Genomic DNA, 16,835 nt, shown 5'->3' with positions numbered 1-16,835 from the left:
GACGGGGGCACTCAGAGGGAGAGAGGACTTTGCCTTGTTTGTTAAATAGGGACCAATTCCTGACCCACAGGCTTGAAGGCTCACTGTGAGGCAGGGACCCTTCTCAGCAGTTTACAAACGTCATCTCATTGACTTCACAACAGCTCTTGGAAGGTGGGCACTAGTGTTCCCATGTTACAAGAGGAGAAAACTAGGCCCAGAGAGGCCAAGTGACTTGCTTGAGTTCCCACAGCTAGTTGGTGGCAGAGCCCCAGGTTATTCCTCATCTGTCTGACTCTGGAGACCCCAGGCTGGTGTCCTGTGACCACAGAGCACTGGCTCCCACCCCAGGCAGCTTCCTGTCCTTGGGAGGCTCTGGCCCTGGTCCCTGGGAGGCTGTGGGGTGGGCCTGGGGCTTCACGGGGGTCTCCACGCTTGGAAGGACTCCCGCCTTCATCCCCGCTGGGCAGACAGGCCTTGGGTGCCGCGAATCATGAGACCAGGGCGTTCACCCCTGACTCTGCTGCTTGCCCTAAACCAGTGGCTTCCCCTTGAGGCTGGGCCCAGTCAGCCCTAAAAGGGCTGTGGAGCCTTTGGGTTCCTGCAGTCAGGGAGGCCAGACTCAAACCCCAAACCCTCGGCTGGGCCCTCGTGGTCTGCCCCTCTCTGGGTCTGCAGCCTCTCTTGCCCCCTCGGTCCATGTACTGCCACACGGGCCCCCAGACCTCGCAGGAGGGCAGGAGGTACGCTCTCCCGCGCCCAGGGCCTCTCACCTGCCTTTCCTTCCGGGGGAAAGCCCTCCACAACTCCCAGGCCAGGCCCGGAGCCCTGTTCTATGATCCTGCAACACATCTGCACGCTTGCAATTATTCACACGTGTCATTCGTTTAATCCCCTCTGAACTGTGAGCTTCCTGGGGACGGGGACGCATGCAATGTGTTCCACTCGCTGCAGTGTTCCAGGCACCTAGCACAGGTCCAGGAGCTCGGGAACTAGTTACTGGGTTGCCTGAAGCTGCTTTAAGTGATACTGTCCTTCGCAAAGCTTCCGGGCAGTGGAGGCCACCTCCGAGGGGCAGATCCATTACCAACCAATTAATTACCCCTCCCTCTAATGGAAATCGAATCTTACAGATTGCCATTTGATTGAACGGTCATGCACTGAAGCCCGATTCAAGACTGATTGAAAATAGAAAAGCCCAGCCTGCCAGCTTAATGAAATGCTGTCACAGAGGGGAGGGGCTGGGCCCAGCCGCAGTGGACCCCGGGTGATGCTTTCAGTGACGTCATTCACTCCATCTGGTGTCCGGAGAGGCCTTTGGCCTGGACTCCACTGTCTAGTCCATGGGACCAGGTCCAAGCTGTCCAGGCCAGTGGGTCAGGCGGGCCTGGCTCACAGGGGTCTGGCCTGCTCAGAGGGAAGCTGGTCAAAGCAGGACTGAGTCGGGGGCCCCCATCTAGGCCTCTGGCCTGGGACACAGCCGAGGCCAGAGCAGCAGGAGGACTACATTTCCCAGAGTCCCCCAAACCCCGGGAGCGAGCCATTGGAAGATTTAAATAGCCCAGGCCCGAGGCAGCCAGGCTGCAGCTGTGGACGTGTCCACCTCCTGGGTGGCTCCATTGGCGCTGGCCCGCACTGGGGGGCTCGATTGGCTGCCCAGCTGGCACTGACATTCCCTGGGAGCCTGGTGGCAGCCGGAGGTAAGCAGCCATGTGCAGTCCCGCACTCTATATTTAACAGCTGCCGCAGAGCAGGAGGGGAGGCCGGGAGCAACGGAGGCTCCAGGCTTCCGTCTTTGGAGAGAAGGGCCTCACAGCCAGGCTGGCACCGGCCCTCGCTGGGTGACTGTCACCATGCCTGCCTCCCAGAGCCGGGCCCGGGCCCGGGACCGCAACAACATCCTCAACCGGGCCGAGTTCCTGTCCCTGAACCAGCCCCCGAAGGGGGCGCCGGAGCCCCGCAGCTCGGGCAGGAAGGCCTCGGGCCCCTCGGCACAGCCCTCGTGCCCTGGCGATGGGGCCCGCGAGCGGCGCCAGTCTCAGCAGCTGCCCGAGGAAGACTGCATGCAGCTGAACCCCTCCTTCAAGGGCATCGCCTTCAACTCCCTGCTGGCCATTGACATCTGCATGTCCAAGCGCCTGGGGGTGTGCGCCGGCCGGGCTGCGTCCTGGGCCAGCGCCCGCTCCATGGTCAAGCTCATTGGCATCACAGGCCACGGCATCCCCTGGATCGGGGGTACCATCCTCTGCCTGGTGAAAAGCAGCACGCTGGCCGGCCAGGAGGTGCTCATGAACCTACTTCTGGGTGAGTGTGCCCGCCGTCCACCACCCACCCCGCCAGGCCCGGGGAGGGAGCCCACCCCAGCAGGACCAGCGGGGCCCTCAGAAACCGACTGGAACAATTTAATGAGGTTAGGCAGGGAGGGTGCCCCAGAAACAGGCAAGCCTCCGGCTTGGGGAAGAGAGAGCTGAGGATGCCCAGATGACAGCCCCCTGCAAAGTGAGGGCCTTGAGAATGCGGGGCCCCAGCGGGAACTTCTGAGGAAGGGCCCTGCTCTGGGGAAGGAGTAGCTTGAACCGCCGCCCCAGAAGCAGCTTGAACAGGGGTGCTGGAGGCCGTGACCTCGAGGGAAGTGGCCAGGAGTCTGGCGGGTGCTCTGCAGTGAGGTGTCTAACCCTGTAACACCCCATCCCATAGGCTGGGGTCCTTGAGTTCCTAGGCTGCTTGCAGGCAGCACTTGTGAGCTGCTCCCATCAACCCGCTGCTTGGCTCAGGGACCCTGCAAGCCACCCGGGATCCTCCCACAGGGCCTGGGGGTGCAGGGGTCCAGTCTGGGGCTCCCACCCACTCATGGCCTCCTGGAGTCCTTACGTACCGCTTCCCTGGGTGAGTCGCTGGAGGAGAGGAGGGCCTGGTGAGCTTTGGTTTGTTTTTGCAAAGTCTTTGTCACCAGCGTCTTTCAGTTGAGCTCTGCCCTGTGCCAGGTGCCACGTGGGTGCCATGTGGAAAGCAGGCCTTCCCCTCTCTCCAGGAGGTGATGCCCAGCCCCCACGCGGCCCACCCTGCAGCCACCTCCAGATCCCCCAGGTGCTCGGGGACCCAATGCTGCCACCCTCCACGGTGGGCCATGTTGATCTCCTGGCCCTTCCCAGCACAGCCACGATCTGGGGCACAAGTCGGTGGCGGGGGGAATGGCTCAGGCTAAGCAGACACTGACAAGGGGTCCCACTTCCAAAGGGGTGTGTGTTGGGCCACTGAGAACTGCCATCCCAGGGGAAGTTGCAACACAGTGTGGCTCCCCACTCAGGTCTCAGAGCATCTGGGGTGGACACTCTGTGGGTGGGATGTAGGGAGGGGAGAACAGCAGTTGCTCGTGCAGGAGATGGCTGGGTCTGGTACCATCAACGTTTTCTTGTTCTTATTCCTAAATGGTTTACATTACTTGTTCCTATGCCAAACAGTCCCATGGGACTGGTGCTATTACCATGCCCACTTTACAGATTAGGAAACTGAGACTCCTGTAAATAAAGCAACCTGACCAGAGCTTCAGAGCGGGAGATTTGCACCAGGTCTGAAGATCTGCACCTGACATCCAGGCCTGTGCTCTTTTCAGGCAACGTGCCCTGGGCTTGGGACAGAGGGACAGAGCAAGGTGGCCCAGGTGCTGGGCCGGGTGTTTGCGGGGGGCACAACCCTGGTCTCATTACCCACAGTTTCCCCGGTGCCCGCTGCAGCCTGACACAGAGCAGTAGCTCAAGAAAACTGTGTTGGGGGTCAGGTGTCCAAGGATGGGGGTGGGAAAGCATCCTTGAGCCACCCCTCAAACCTGCTCCCTAGACCTTGTCTGCACATTCCTCCCACGTAAGATGATGGAGGTGGTGAAGCTGTGTTCATAATTTGCTCAGCGCTTGCTCCGTGCCCGGTTTTGCATAAACCACATCATCACTTCTACAGGGAGATGATTTGTCCACAGCCACGTAGCTAGTCATTGATGGGGCCAGGACTAGAGCTGGGAACAACTCTTAACATCTTAACAGTTTGTTGAGATGCGGCTTCTGGCTCTTTCCAGCAACCAGATTCTGGGGACACAAAGGAGCTTGCTTCATAGGGTGAAGAGCAAAGTTCGAGGTGCCTCCCTTCTTGAATAAGAAGGACAGTCATTTCTAAGTTTTTAAAATCATCATGTATTGAGCTTCACTATGTACCAAGTACTATGCCCTGAATGTCCTGTATTTCATGATTTTAAAATCTTTTTAATGACCGTGTAATGTAAATATTAATACACCCACTTCACAGAGTTAACTGAGGCTCAGAGGGGTCAAGGGACTTGCCCGCCCCCACGTGCCCGTAAGTGGTAGGTCTGGGAAGCAAATCCAAGTCCTCCAGGCTGCAAACCCCTTGCCCCCCACCCCCCTCAGCATCCGTCTGCGGGTCGGGCTTACCACGCAGTCCACGCTGAAGCTTGTGAGTAGCGAGGAGGCGCCTGGGAAGAGTTTTCTCTTTTACCAGCACCTTTGCTGGCGCATCCAGGTACCGACATGACAGAGAGACAAGAGCCCGGCACAGAGCAGCTGCTCAGAATGGACAGGGTGGTCTGTGGGCCTGGGGCATCTCGTGGGGATGTGGACCCTGTAAACTGCAGCAGATAGCCAAGGCGGGTTAATCCCACAGCTCTGACCTGACCCGCCAAGAAGAGCTGCCCACTCCACTCTCTGCCCAGGGAAGAAAGACCATCCGTGGAGCACAAACTGTGCACAGATCTGTCTTTGCTTTCGTCTTTGGGGGCCTGGGCGGCCTTTCAATCCTGGAGCTCTGAGGTTGGAATGGACTTTGTCCGGGTCCTCACTCTGACCCTTACTCAGTCTGCTCAAGTCCGTTCCCATCCCCGAGCTTCAGTTTCCTCATCTGTACATGGGGCTTCAGGACTGTGGTGGGGATTCAAGGGGAGCTGGTAAAGCTCTTAGCACAGTGGGTGGCAGGCAGACCTGGAAGCTTCAGGGCCCTGAGGGATGAGGGGGCCCTGCCTGGTCCCGCCCGCCCTGCTCTGAGCACCAGGGCACCCAGCAGAGTCCTGAGGGCAGAGCCCTTCCCCTCTACAACTGGCACTTGGGCTCTCCTTGGCCCCAAAGCGGAAAACTCAGGAGCCTCGGAAAATGGAGCTCCAGACACCGGACCCGGGAAGAGTCCCCGCTGGGCCGGGAGGAAGTTCTCTGCTCTGGTCCCTGCGTTCCTCCCCAAGAGTGTGCTGTGCTGCCTAGACTGGAAACGTCAAAGCCAGAAGGGATCTTGGCAGCTGGCACAAGCTTGGCTCCAGAGTTGGCCGGACCTGGGTGCAAATCCTGGCCCAGCTGTGGGAACCGGGGCAAATGACTTTGCCTCTCTGAGTCTCATTTTCCTCATCTGTCTAGTGGGCTGCTGGGACACTTCCCTGAAGCATTACACGAAAGTGCATGGCTCATACGAATGCCAGCTGATGCTTGGGCATCAGTGATCACCATCCTCATCGCCATTGCCAGCATCAAAAGAAGTCCCAGGTCCAGGGTCCCTCCAGGTCCCCTCCAAGCTCTAGACACCTGTGAGATGACCTGATCCCCTCCTTTGTCCTTCCCCTGCAACACCTGACTTGATGATCCCAAAGGGGGCCAGGTGACAGGGGACCCAGGCCATCCCCGTTCACCAAGCCCATCCTGGTTCCCCCATGGGCCTGTCCTTGGTGGAAAATGCCTTCCATGTCTTATTTCCATGATCTATAAAAGAATCTTTATTGAAATGTCCCTGATTATAAAAACTATACATTCTTTTTTTTTCTATGTCATTTTTAAAATTTTGGTTAAATAGACATAACATAAAACTTACCATTTTAACCATTTTTAAGTGTATACTAGCATTAAGTACATTCACATTGCCAGAACTTTTCCATCTTCCCAAACTGAAACTCGGCTCCCATTAAACACTAAATCCCCATCCCTCTCCCCACAGCCCCCAACACCCACCATTCTGCTTTCTGTTTCTATGAATCTGACGAGTCTAGGGACCTCATATCAATAGCATTATACAGTATTTGTCTTTTAATACCTGACTGATTTCACTTAGCAGCCCGTCCTCAAGGTTCATCCATGTCGTAGCAGGTGTCAGCACCTCCTTCTTTTTCAAGGCTGCATAATACTCCATGCTATGGACAGACCACATTTTGTTTATCCATCATCTACCTTCTGGCTATTGTGAATAATGCTGCTGTGAACATGGGTGTACAAATATCTGTTCAAGTCCGTGCTCTCACTTCTTTTGGGTATAGAAGCAGGATGGAATTGCTGGATCCTATGTTTAATTTTTTGAGGAACCCCCAGACTATCTCCCACAGCAGCTACACCATTTTACATTCCCACCAGCAGTGCAAAAGGGCTCCAGTTTCTCCACAAGTGTTCTTTGCCAGCACTTTTCTTTTTATATAACAGCCGTCCTGATGGGTGTGAAACGTGGCATCTCGTTGTGGTTTTGATTTGTGCTTCCTTAATGAGGAGTGATGTTGAGCACCTTTTCACTGCACTTCCTCACGGTAAGGAAAATTCAGACGACGGCAGGTGATGAAGAAAGTGACTGTTTCCCTTAAGTCCTTTCCCCAGGAATAACCTCCGTTGCAGTTTGGGTCATGGGTCTCTGGATTTTTCTCTGCGCCCAAACTAGCATATCATATGCTTCTAAAATGACCTCCTGTGGCGTTTTGCCCGGCTTGGCCTCATTCTCATGGCCCTACTGGGCCTTCTGGGCTATGAACCTTCCATCTCGGCCCCACTCCTCCCTTCACACCAAGCACGAGGGGTTCAGAAACCAGAACCTGCACCCTCAACCTGGCAGCGCCGCCCCCACCTGCCCCAAGCATCTCACAGCATCCCCTCCCCCCCACCCACCCTCCATATAATCTGTCGTGTCAGCTGTCTCATCCCAGCCCACCGGCCCCTGCTCTTGGGCACAGCTCAGGTGACAAGCCCTCCAGGAGGTCTGCATAGCCTGTCCCTAGCTGATGGACCTTTAGACTCTGATCCCAAACCTTCACGGTCAGGAGCCCTCCTGCTGGAGACACCAGCGCAGCTCCGCAGAGGTAGGACGTTCTCCACCCTGCCCCCAGCTTCACTTCTCATCATCTCAGCGGGGCTCAGCGAAATGGTCCCTCCAGGCTAAAATACACATGACATAAAATTCACCATTTTCACCATTTTTAAGTGTCCAGTTCAGTGGCATTAAGTACATTCACATCGTTGTGCAGTTGTCCCCACCATCTATCTCCAGAATTTCTTTCATCTTCCCCAACTGAAACTCTGCACCCGTTAAACACTAACTCCCCAGCCCCCCTCCCCAGCCTCTGGCAACCTCTAATCTACTTTCTGTCTCTATGAATCTGCCTACTTTAGGGACCTCATAAAAGCAGAATCATGCAATACTTGTCTTTTTGTAAAAATAACTCTTTTTTTTTTTTAACTTATTTTATTTATTTTTGGCTGTGTTGGGTCTTCGTTGCTGCACCCGGGCTTTCTCTAGTTGCAGCGAGTGGGGGCTACTCTTCGTTGCAGTGTGCGGGCTTCTCATTGCAGTGGCTTCTCTTGCGGCGGAGCACGGGCTCTAGGTGTGCGGGCTTCAGTAGTTGTGGCACGCAGGCTCAGTAGTTGTGGCGCACGGGCTTAGTTGCTCTGTGGCATGTGGGATCTTCCTGGACCAGGGCTTGAACCCGTGTCCCCTGCACTGGCAGGCGGATTCTTAACCACTGCGCCACCAAGGAAGCCCAAAATAACTCTTTTTAAATGTGCACAAGTCATGCACCTTCATGGTAAGAAGAATTTTAATGCAGAATTACAGAAAGACACCAAAAATCGCCCTCATCAACCCACCCAGCTAGAAGCGCTGTTAACACTTAGCGTGGTACCTTCCAGACTTTTTTCTCTGTATAAACACATTAACATCTTATTTTACAAAAACGGCATCGTACTGTAAATCCAGTTTGGTCGTTGGCCTTTTCCACTTAAACCCTGTAGCTATCCTTCGGTGGCTATAAATACACATCAGCTTCATCATTCGCCCCAGAGTGGCCCCAGAGAGCTCCACCGCGGTTTCTCCCGTCTGTCTCCGACTCAAGGGCATTGGGTTGGTTTGGGGTTTTCAGTGTTACAAAAAACGCTGCAGTGGACATCCTTGATGTGGGGCACATCCGTAATTACTTCCCAAGGAGATAGTCTTACAGATGGAAGGCCTGAGTCAAGGGAGGCCTGTTGGAAAGACTTCTGAGTCTGAAGCCAGATGCCCTTCAGAAAGTTTAGACCGATTTACAGGGAGAAAGAGAGAAAGCTCAGCGGGAGAGACGTGCCAAGGTCATGAAATTCACAAGCAGTCGACCTTGACGCCGGTCTCTGATCCTGGAGCCCAGGTGTGCAGCCTCTGCCCTGAGGCCCAGGGAGGGTAGGTGAGCAGCCCGGGTCACACAGCAAGTCGGGGCAGGTGGCGCGGCTTCGGCCCCTCCTGACTCTGGCCCCTGAGCTTGCTGCCAAGAGGACCTTTCCCCACATGGGCCCCCTGCCCCCCTCCCATTCCAGGAGGGAATGTAGGTCAGGGAGCTCAACAGGCCGTGTGAGTGGAATTCACGGAGCCTTGAGTGACGGGGCCATTTGCTTCTATTTCTGGGCCCCAGATTATGCGCTGACAGTGTCAGAATCAGAGTCACACGAGGGATGGCCATGGTGCTGGAGGGGGTGCGAGCAGCCTGCGGGAGTGGGGGGAGGGGCTGTGAGTGGAGCGGCGAGGCCCCGGGGGCCACCAGCTCTGCTGGAGAGCCGTCCCTCCATGGCCTCTTCTACACCCAACTCTCAGAACCAGGGAGCAGCAGTGTGATGTGGGGAGAGGCTGTGGGCGTGCCACACCTTGAAAGGAGCCCCCGTGTTAACGACTGCACAGCTTCCCCACCCTCACCGCCCAAGCCACCTGGCACCCTGCCAGCCTGGTTCACCAGCCCCAGGCCTGGCCCTCGCCTGCCATACTCAGGAACCAGCGAGGCCCAAGACCTGCAGCTCAAGTGAATGAATGAACCAAGCACAGGCTGGGCCGGGCCAGCTGGACAGCCAGGCTGACCCGGTGGTCCCGAGAGGCCCAGGTCAGTGGGGCCGTCCCCACCTCATTATGGCCGCGAGGGACAGAGCCAGCCAGGAATAGCAGATTCCCAAAGGCCCAGATGTGGGGTTCTCAAGTCACGGCACACAGCCAGCCCCAGAAGCCTCTCGAGGGGGCAGGGGAGGGTCCCCCCCCCCCCGCCAGCTTCAGCCACGCGGCGGCCTCTTTCATCTGCTCACATACGGAGTCTCTGTGTGTACTTACGTTGGGGAAACATGTTTTGCTGCTAAAACAGTTTGAGAGGTGTGGGTCTTGCTCCTTCTTGGCCTGTGGGTCTTGACAGCCCACGAGGAGCAGTGGGACACCTGGGGAGGCCAAGGTACAAGCCCGCCTTGCCTTCAGACACCACGCGGGAGCGAGGCCCTGAGCATGGCTTCCCCCTTGGGCAGCCTGTGGACGCACGATGCTGCCCCTCCCTCCCGCCTTCCTCCTGAACCCAGCAGCTTTCTCTGGGCACCTCTGCTGTGGTTTACACTCGTCTGGGAAGGCAGATTTAAATCGACAAGAACTTGCCAACTTGCTGAGCCCTGGTTTTCAGCTGAGAAACTTGGTCACCAATTAGATAGATGACCCACACCTCCCAGTGGCTAGTGTCATGGTTTGATCTGCCTTAGGGCCTGATCCTGGCCCCCATTAGCCCGCTCCAGACCCTGGCCCAGGATGCTCTGACTTTCCTCCAGGTGGTGAGGGTCTCGGAATTTGGGCCACATCATTTTTTTTTAAATTTAATTTATTTATTTATGGCTGTGTTGGGTCTTCGTTTCTGTGCGAGGGCTTTCTCTAGTTGTGGCGAGCGGGGGCCACTCTTCATCGCGGTGTGCGGGCCTCTCACTGTCGCGGCCTCTCTTGTTGTGGAGCACAGGCTCCAGACGCGCAGGCTCAGTAGTTGTGGCTCAAGGGCCTAGTTGCTCCGCGGCATGTGGGATCTTCCCAGACCAGGACCAGGGCTCGAACCCGTGTCCCCTGAATTGGCAGGCAGATTCTCAACCACTGCGCCACCAGGGAAGCCCTGGGCCACATCATTTTTATGCTGGTGAGACCTCAGAGAAGGAAACCCTCTCACCAATGCCCCTGCTTGATGACACCCAGTCTGCAGGGTCTGAAAGCCTTAAGTTGCTTACCTGGGTCAGGCCAGGCTGGAGCTTAGGAGTAATAACAGCAGCTATGGCATCAAACGCCCCATACCAGGCTGTTCGAAATACTTCGCAGACACTAAGGAGCTCATTTCATCCTGTGATAACCCCTGTTACAGGTGGGTAGACAGAGGGTCTGACAGGTGAAGGGACTTGTTCTTAATGAGCAGAGGAACTTGAACCCCACCTGTGACTCTGAAACCTGCAAGTTTAACCCCCCACCTGTGAACTGCCTCCTCCCCAGGTGGAGAGAGCCTGTCACAAGGTGAGGGAGGGGCAACTTTCAAAAGCCTGGCCTCCTGCCTGGGCTGCTCCGTCAGCCTCAGGGTCCCTGGGGTCAGGTGCAGCCGCCTCTCTCCAGCTCCCACCTGCCCTGTTGGTCCCTCCCTCCTGCTGGGACTGTGACCACCCCCCCCCACCCCCCCACGGGCTCCAGATGGCTCCCAGCCTGGGCCTGGCCTCCACCTGGGTCAGCAGCATGCAGGCTGGGAGGCCTGGCTCCCGGGAACCAGTTGCCGTGGAAATACGGGGCGGGGTGTGGAACAAGGTTCCCTCCCTCCCTTAGGCTCCTCCCCTCATGGCCTGGCAGCCTTTCCATCCACCATTTCCTGCTTCTGCCCCTTCCCTGGCTGCTCCGGCACATCCCAGGGTGGGCAAACGTCAGCTGGCCCTATGGCTAGTGAGAGGGGCAGGCCCCGGGGAGGCCAGGGCTTCAAATCCCAAACCAAGAGCCCAGACTGCAACAGCAACCCTGCAGAGGGCAGGAAGAGAGTTCTGCACTGACCAGGGAGTGCAGTGTTACCCGGGAGCAGTGTAGACATCCAACGCTGGGACCGTCAGGTAAATAAGCCAGGGCACCTCGGACGCTGCAGCCATGGGTGTCCCGGGGGGTGTGACCCGGCATCTTTCAAAAGCAGGTTACAGAACGTTGTGTGTAGAGCACGTTACAGTTTTTATTAAATCTACGCTCTATAGATGGAGAGAAGGTTCTGGAAAGGTGGCTGCCTCTGGGTGGCAGGATTACAGGTGATTTAAAAATCTTATTTTGTCTTCTATTTTGTAACATCTATCGTGTCATTTTTTTCCCAAAAGTTTTTTTTTGTTTTTTGGGGTTTTTTTTTCATTTCTGAGCAGCAGGGGTTGCAGCAGCAGTTTCGGTATCTCCTGTAAAGTTTCCAGGGAAGTTCCCAGAGCCAGGCTGCACTGAACTGGCATTTGGTCATAATCCTCCCCCCTTCTCTGGCCCTCCTGGTGCGCCAGGCACCCGGGGGGACCACCTCGTCTCGTTTGCTGGGACTTCCCTGTTTTAGCCCTGAACTTCTTATGTCCTAGAAACCCCTGTGTCCCAGGCAAACCCAGGACAGTCAGTCACCCTGTAGGCACTGTGTCAGACCCCGTCTGGGAGGCAGGTGTTTGGGATACCTTGTTACAGGTGGGGGAAGTTAGACGACTTGTCCAAGGTCACAGTCAGGAGGCTCCGAGGCTGGGACTCGAACCCAGGTCTCTGTGGCACTCGCAAGCCCCCACTTTGGCTGACCGGGTGCCACTGTGATCAGCTGGATGAAAGTGGGCCCTTGGCGTGGGCCTTCGTCTAACGGCACAGAGAGGCAGAGCAGCCTCTCCAAGGCCACACAGCGGGGTGGTGGTGAACAGGACGGACAGAGATCCAGTTCTCCCCCAAGCTCCCCAGATGGGAAAGGAGCCCGCCCCTCTGGCTCCGCACCCCAGGCCAGCGACTCAGCTAACATTTGGAGACTGCCGTCCTGTGTCTGACCCTGGGCATACGCCTACGAACAGAATAGATTTGGCTTGACCCCCCTTCTGTGAAGTGATGGTGGTGGGGAGGAAGTGAGGGGTTAACCCCAAACCTCTCACCACCCAGCGGGTTCCTTAGTTGCGGCTGGGTAAGTGCCATGAGGAGAGCGTGTGTTGTCTGGAGGGCAGGGAAGGCCTCGCTGGGGGTGTGACGTTTAGGCTGAGGCCTGGCAATGACGGAGAAGTCAGAGGGAGGGAAAGGGAAACATCCAGAAAGAAGGAGGAGCAGGCAGGGGTGCTCCAACCTCCAGGACTTCGTCTCGTCTTCTGTAAAATGAGGACAATATGGTACAGCTGCCATGGAAAACGGTTTGGTGGCTCCTCAAAAGACTTTACATAGGGAATTCCCTGGCGGTCCAGTGGTTAAGACACAGAGCTTTCACGGCTGAGGGCCCGGATTCAATTAATTCCTGGTCGGGGAACTGAGGTCCTGCAAGCCACGAGGCGCAGCCAAAAGAAAAAACAAATTATACAAAGTTAACACGTGATGGAGCAATTCCGCCCATAGGGATGTGCCCAAAAGAACGGAAAACGGGTTCTCCACAAATACTCGTACACAGATGTTCATAGCAGCATTATTCACAGCAGCCAATATGTACAGACAACCCAGATTCCATCAGCAGTGAATGGATACGCAAATTGTGGCAGGTCCAGACAATGGAATAATAGTCAGCCATGAAAAAAGGAATGAAGTTTTGATACCTGCTACAACATAGATGGGCCTCAAAAACATTACGGTACGTGAAAGAAGCCTGACGCAAAAGGTCACGTGTTGTCTGATTCCATTTACATGAAACGTCTAGAAGAGGCAGATCCATAGAAACGGGAAGCAGCCTGGTGGTTGCCAGGGGCTGGGTGAAGGGGGGACAGGGACCACCTGCTTGATGGGAGCTGGGTTTCTTTTTGGAGCTCGATAGAGGTGACGGTTGCACAACATTGTGAATATACTAAATGCCGCTGAACTGTACACTTAAAAATAGTTAATTGTGGGGCTTCCCTGGTGGCGCAGTGGTTGAGAGTCCGCCTGCCGATGCCGGGGACACGGGTTCGTGCCCCGGTCCGGGAAGATCCCACATGCCGCGGAGCGGCTGGGCCCGTGAGCCATGGCCGCTGAGCCTGCGCGCCCGGAGCCTGTGCTCCACAACGGGAGAGGCCACAGCAGTGAGAGGCCCGCGTACCGCAAAAAAAAAAAAAAAAAAAAAAGTTCATTGTGTGTTATGTGAATTTCAGTTCAACTTAAAAAAGATGACGATGGTAACACCCTGTTCTGGGGACTGGCAGGGGCTTCAGTGAAGTCCTTTGAGAAAAACCACCAGCCCAGGGCCCCATTTGTCAGGATGAGATCCTCCGACGGGCCCCCAGTGGCCCACAAAACCCCTGATCGCCACTCTCTCATTCAGCACTTTTCTCTGTCCGGATATCCCAGGGAAGGGCCTTCGAGGTAGAGGGAACAGCACAAGCAAAGGCCCCGAGGTGGGAACCTGCCCGGAGGCCCGCGTGGTTCAAGTGAAGGAAGCCCAGGCGCAGTGGGGGGAGAGCACGCAGGAGGCGGCGCTGACGGCCTTCGGGGCCTCTCTCTCCTGCCCACAGCCCTGCTCCTGGACATCATGACGGTGGCTGGCGTGCAGAAGCTCATCAAGCGACGCGGCCCGTTTGAGACGAGCCCCGGCCTCCTGGACTACCTCACCATGGATGTCTACGCCTTCCCCGCCGGCCACGCCAGCCGCGCGGCCATGGTCTCCAAGTTCTTCCTCAGCCACCTGGTGCTGGCGGTGCCCCTGCGCGTCTTGCTGGTGCTCTGGGCCCTCTGCGTGGGCCTGTCTCGGGTCATGATCGGCCGCCACCACATCACCGACGTCCTCTCCGGCTTCGTCATCGGCTACTTCCAGTTCCGCCTGGTCGAGCTGGTCTGGATGTCCTCCAACACCTGTCAGATGCTCATCTCCGCCTGGTGAGCCGTTCATCTGCGGCTCCGGGGCCGGGGGTGGCCCGAGGGGCAGCAGGAGGACATAGGGCTGGCAGGGGAGGGGGGACCAGGCAGCCCCAGCCCATCTCCCCGTGGGCCGGCGGAGGCTGGTGACCTCAGGTGGGCCCACCAGTGACTGGCACATCCCTCCCATCACGCTGGGTGCCCCCTGCTCCTTCAATCAGACCCTGAGTCCCTCTGTGGACGGGCTGGGGCCCAGCCGTGCGGATAGCCCTGCTCCGCTTCTGCTCTGGAGGTACCAGGTGAGAACCGGGATGGCGGGAGAGGGGCCGAGTCTAATCTTGTCCTTTCACCATCACGACTGTTGAGTTCCTGGCTGTGCCCACCTGACCACAGCACACCGCCCAGCGAAATGCCCACAACCCACCACCCAACACAGGTGCCATTGCCATTAATGGTCATCGATAGCTTAGGGCAGTGCTTTCCAAAGAGTGCCCCACCAGACACCAGCCTGCAAGACACGTTGGGAAGAGAAATGGTCTTGTGGTCAAATAACTTCAGGAAATGCTACACACTCTGTTGGACGTTCACGAGGGCTGGGATTGTCGTAAAGGCAAAAGTCCTGTAGAAGAGCTTCCGTGGAATCTTGTTTAATCCATGTTTCCTAAACTTATCTGACTACAGAACCCTTTTCTCAAGGAACAGCTATTAACCCCCCCCCCAGGGAACCGCATTTCCCCAGACGCATTTTGGGAGATGCAGCCCAGGAGCGGAAGGGCCTGAGGCATGAGCTGGCCTCTCCCAGCGCTGGGCCCCAGAGCCCGGGGAGGCCAGGTGTCTGTGCCACCGCCTGTGGAAAGCCCAGGGCCCACGGGCATCGGTGCCGCTTTGGCCCCCAGGGGCCGGACTCCGTGTGACCTAATAGGTCGTTTCCAAGTCAGCCGTTCTGGACGTGCACTTCATGTGACAATACAGATGTGCAAACAGGCCCTCTCCTGTGTGTTTTTTTTTTCCTCGTTTGATGCAAGATTCCAGGTGGGAGAGTCCCTGTTAACATGGGGGTGGGGAGTGATTTCTTTACCCCCAGTCAGGCCACGGTGTCAGGCGGTCAGGGGGCAATGGGCTCCTAGGCGTTTCCGGGCTGCCTGGTCCCTTCTCCCTGAGAAGCCCTGCTGGGGTTCCCTCCATCCCCGGGCCCTGCACTGGCCACCCTGCCCGGGGCCTGGGTCGTGATTCGTTTGGAAAAAGCCCTCACTGTGGTGCTGAGGGGTTCTCCCCTGGGCGCCAAGACCCTCTCACTCCCCGCTGACCCAGACCCTGCCCCCAAGGAAGTGGTCGCTACCAGGACAAGTGGGCTCAGGGCGAGGTAGACATTAGCACCGACAGAGGGTGGGTTCGTTTCCTGTCTACCATAAGGAGTAACCACAGCCAACCGCGTGGCTTAAAACAACAGGAGTGTGTTCTCTCTCAGTTCTGGAGGTTAGAAGTCCAAATCCAAGGTGTCTGCAGGGCCACGCTGCCTCCGAGACTCTGGGTAGAATCCTCCCCCGCCTCGCCCAGCTTCCGGTGGTGGCCGGCAATCCTGGCTGTGGCCACGCCACTCCAACCTCTGCCTCTGTCATCACAGGGCATGCTGCCTGTGTCTGTGTCTTCCTCCTCTTTTTTTTTTTTGGCTACACGGTGCGGCATGTGAGATCTTAGTTCCCCGACCAGGGATCGAACCCGTGCCCCCTGCACTGGGAGCACGGAGTCTTAGCACTTAGCACTCAGCTACCAGGGAAGTCCCCATCTTCTCTTCTTACGATAACAGCAGTCCTATTGGATTAGGGCCCACCCTACTCAGAATGACCTCATCTTAACATCTTAATCACATCCGCAAAGGACCTTTCCAAACAAGGTCACGTCCGTAGATACTGGGAGTGAGGACTCCGACATCTTTTGCGGGGACACAATTCAACCCATAACACGCAGGATCCTTTGGGGGGAAAGACAACTTCCTCTCCCAGCCGCCCCACTGGGACAGGACAGGGGTATAGCGCAGTCCCATCCGAGGGTCCAGCTGCTGCTGACGATGAACGGCATCGGATCTCCTGGGCCCAGAGCCCTCTGCAGGCCCAGCCCTCAGGCCTGAATACCTTCCCCTCCCACTGCAGATCCCACACCCTCAGGGGTCATGGTCCCCCAAGGCCGATGCCCCTGCAGGTGGGACCCAAGCCGCCCCTGCTCGCCCTCCCAAGGCTCCTCTCTGGAGCCTCCTTCGCGTCCAGCCCTGCTGGGGGTGCAGGAGATCTGCACCTTGTCTTTTCCCTAAAGGAGCTCGGGGATGCCAGACCCGGCTGGGCCACCACAATGAAGACCCCCCAACCTCCAACCTTGAACACTGGCTGGTTGCAGAGTCTTCAAAATACATTCTGCCCGTTCCCATAGATGCTCCATGAGACGCTGAGCAGGAGGGGTGACCCTCGGGAATCCGGGAACCCATCATCCTGGGCGAATCGGCTCCAGCTTTGGGCTGGGGACGGGCTGCTGCCCTCCAAGGCCCACATCCCCAGCGGGTCCCCAGGGCCTCTGTCTCTGCAGGGGTGGATGGTGGTCTCTGGAGCCTTTAAGATGAGGAGGGGTTTTCTGAAGAATGGAGGGCTCTCAGCAGACCCCTTAAGCTCAGGGTGGGCAGTGGAATCCAAGTGCCTAACAACCGATTAGGAGAAAAGTCTCCCTGGAGAGGCGGTCGGCATCCTGTCCTGTGAGGTGTCAGCAACACCAGGTGCTGGAGCCCTGGGCTCAGCGCCAGCACTGACACAGCAGTCACATGCCCTCTCCAAGCCTGG

The 16,835-nt window shown here is 57.0% G+C and overlaps 1 protein-coding gene across 7 annotated transcripts in view; it reads left to right on the top strand.

Annotated features, from left to right (window-relative positions):
• The first annotated feature begins 1,261 nt into the window (after window positions 1–1,261).
• The window catches only part of PLPP7 (phospholipid phosphatase 7 (inactive)), a 94,982-nt gene continuing 79,408 nt past the window's right edge, over window positions 1,262–16,835 (top strand). For 3 of the 7 annotated variants that reach the window (XR_010944789.1, XR_010944788.1, XR_010944790.1), the window contains exons 1-2: window positions 1,264–2,283; window positions 13,671–14,031. Coding sequence is in view for 3 of the 7 variants with exons in the window: in XM_067742917.1 (XP_067599018.1) it covers window positions 1,833–2,283; window positions 13,671–14,031 (812 nt within the window). In the remaining 4 variants the exon portion in view is untranslated. Of the gene's footprint in view, window positions 2,284–5,387; window positions 6,536–13,670; window positions 14,032–16,835 lie in introns of those variants that run through there. The other 4 variants (XM_067742917.1, XM_067742918.1, XM_067742919.1 and 1 more) reach the window with 2 other exon arrangements.

Source organism: Pseudorca crassidens, chromosome 7 (genome assembly GCF_039906515.1).
Source record: "Pseudorca crassidens isolate mPseCra1 chromosome 7, mPseCra1.hap1, whole genome shotgun sequence".
NCBI classification, from domain to species: Eukaryota; Metazoa; Chordata; class Mammalia; order Artiodactyla; family Delphinidae; genus Pseudorca; species Pseudorca crassidens.
Note: the sequence above shows the minus strand (reverse complement) of the source record. Positions and strands in the feature narration are given on the sequence as shown.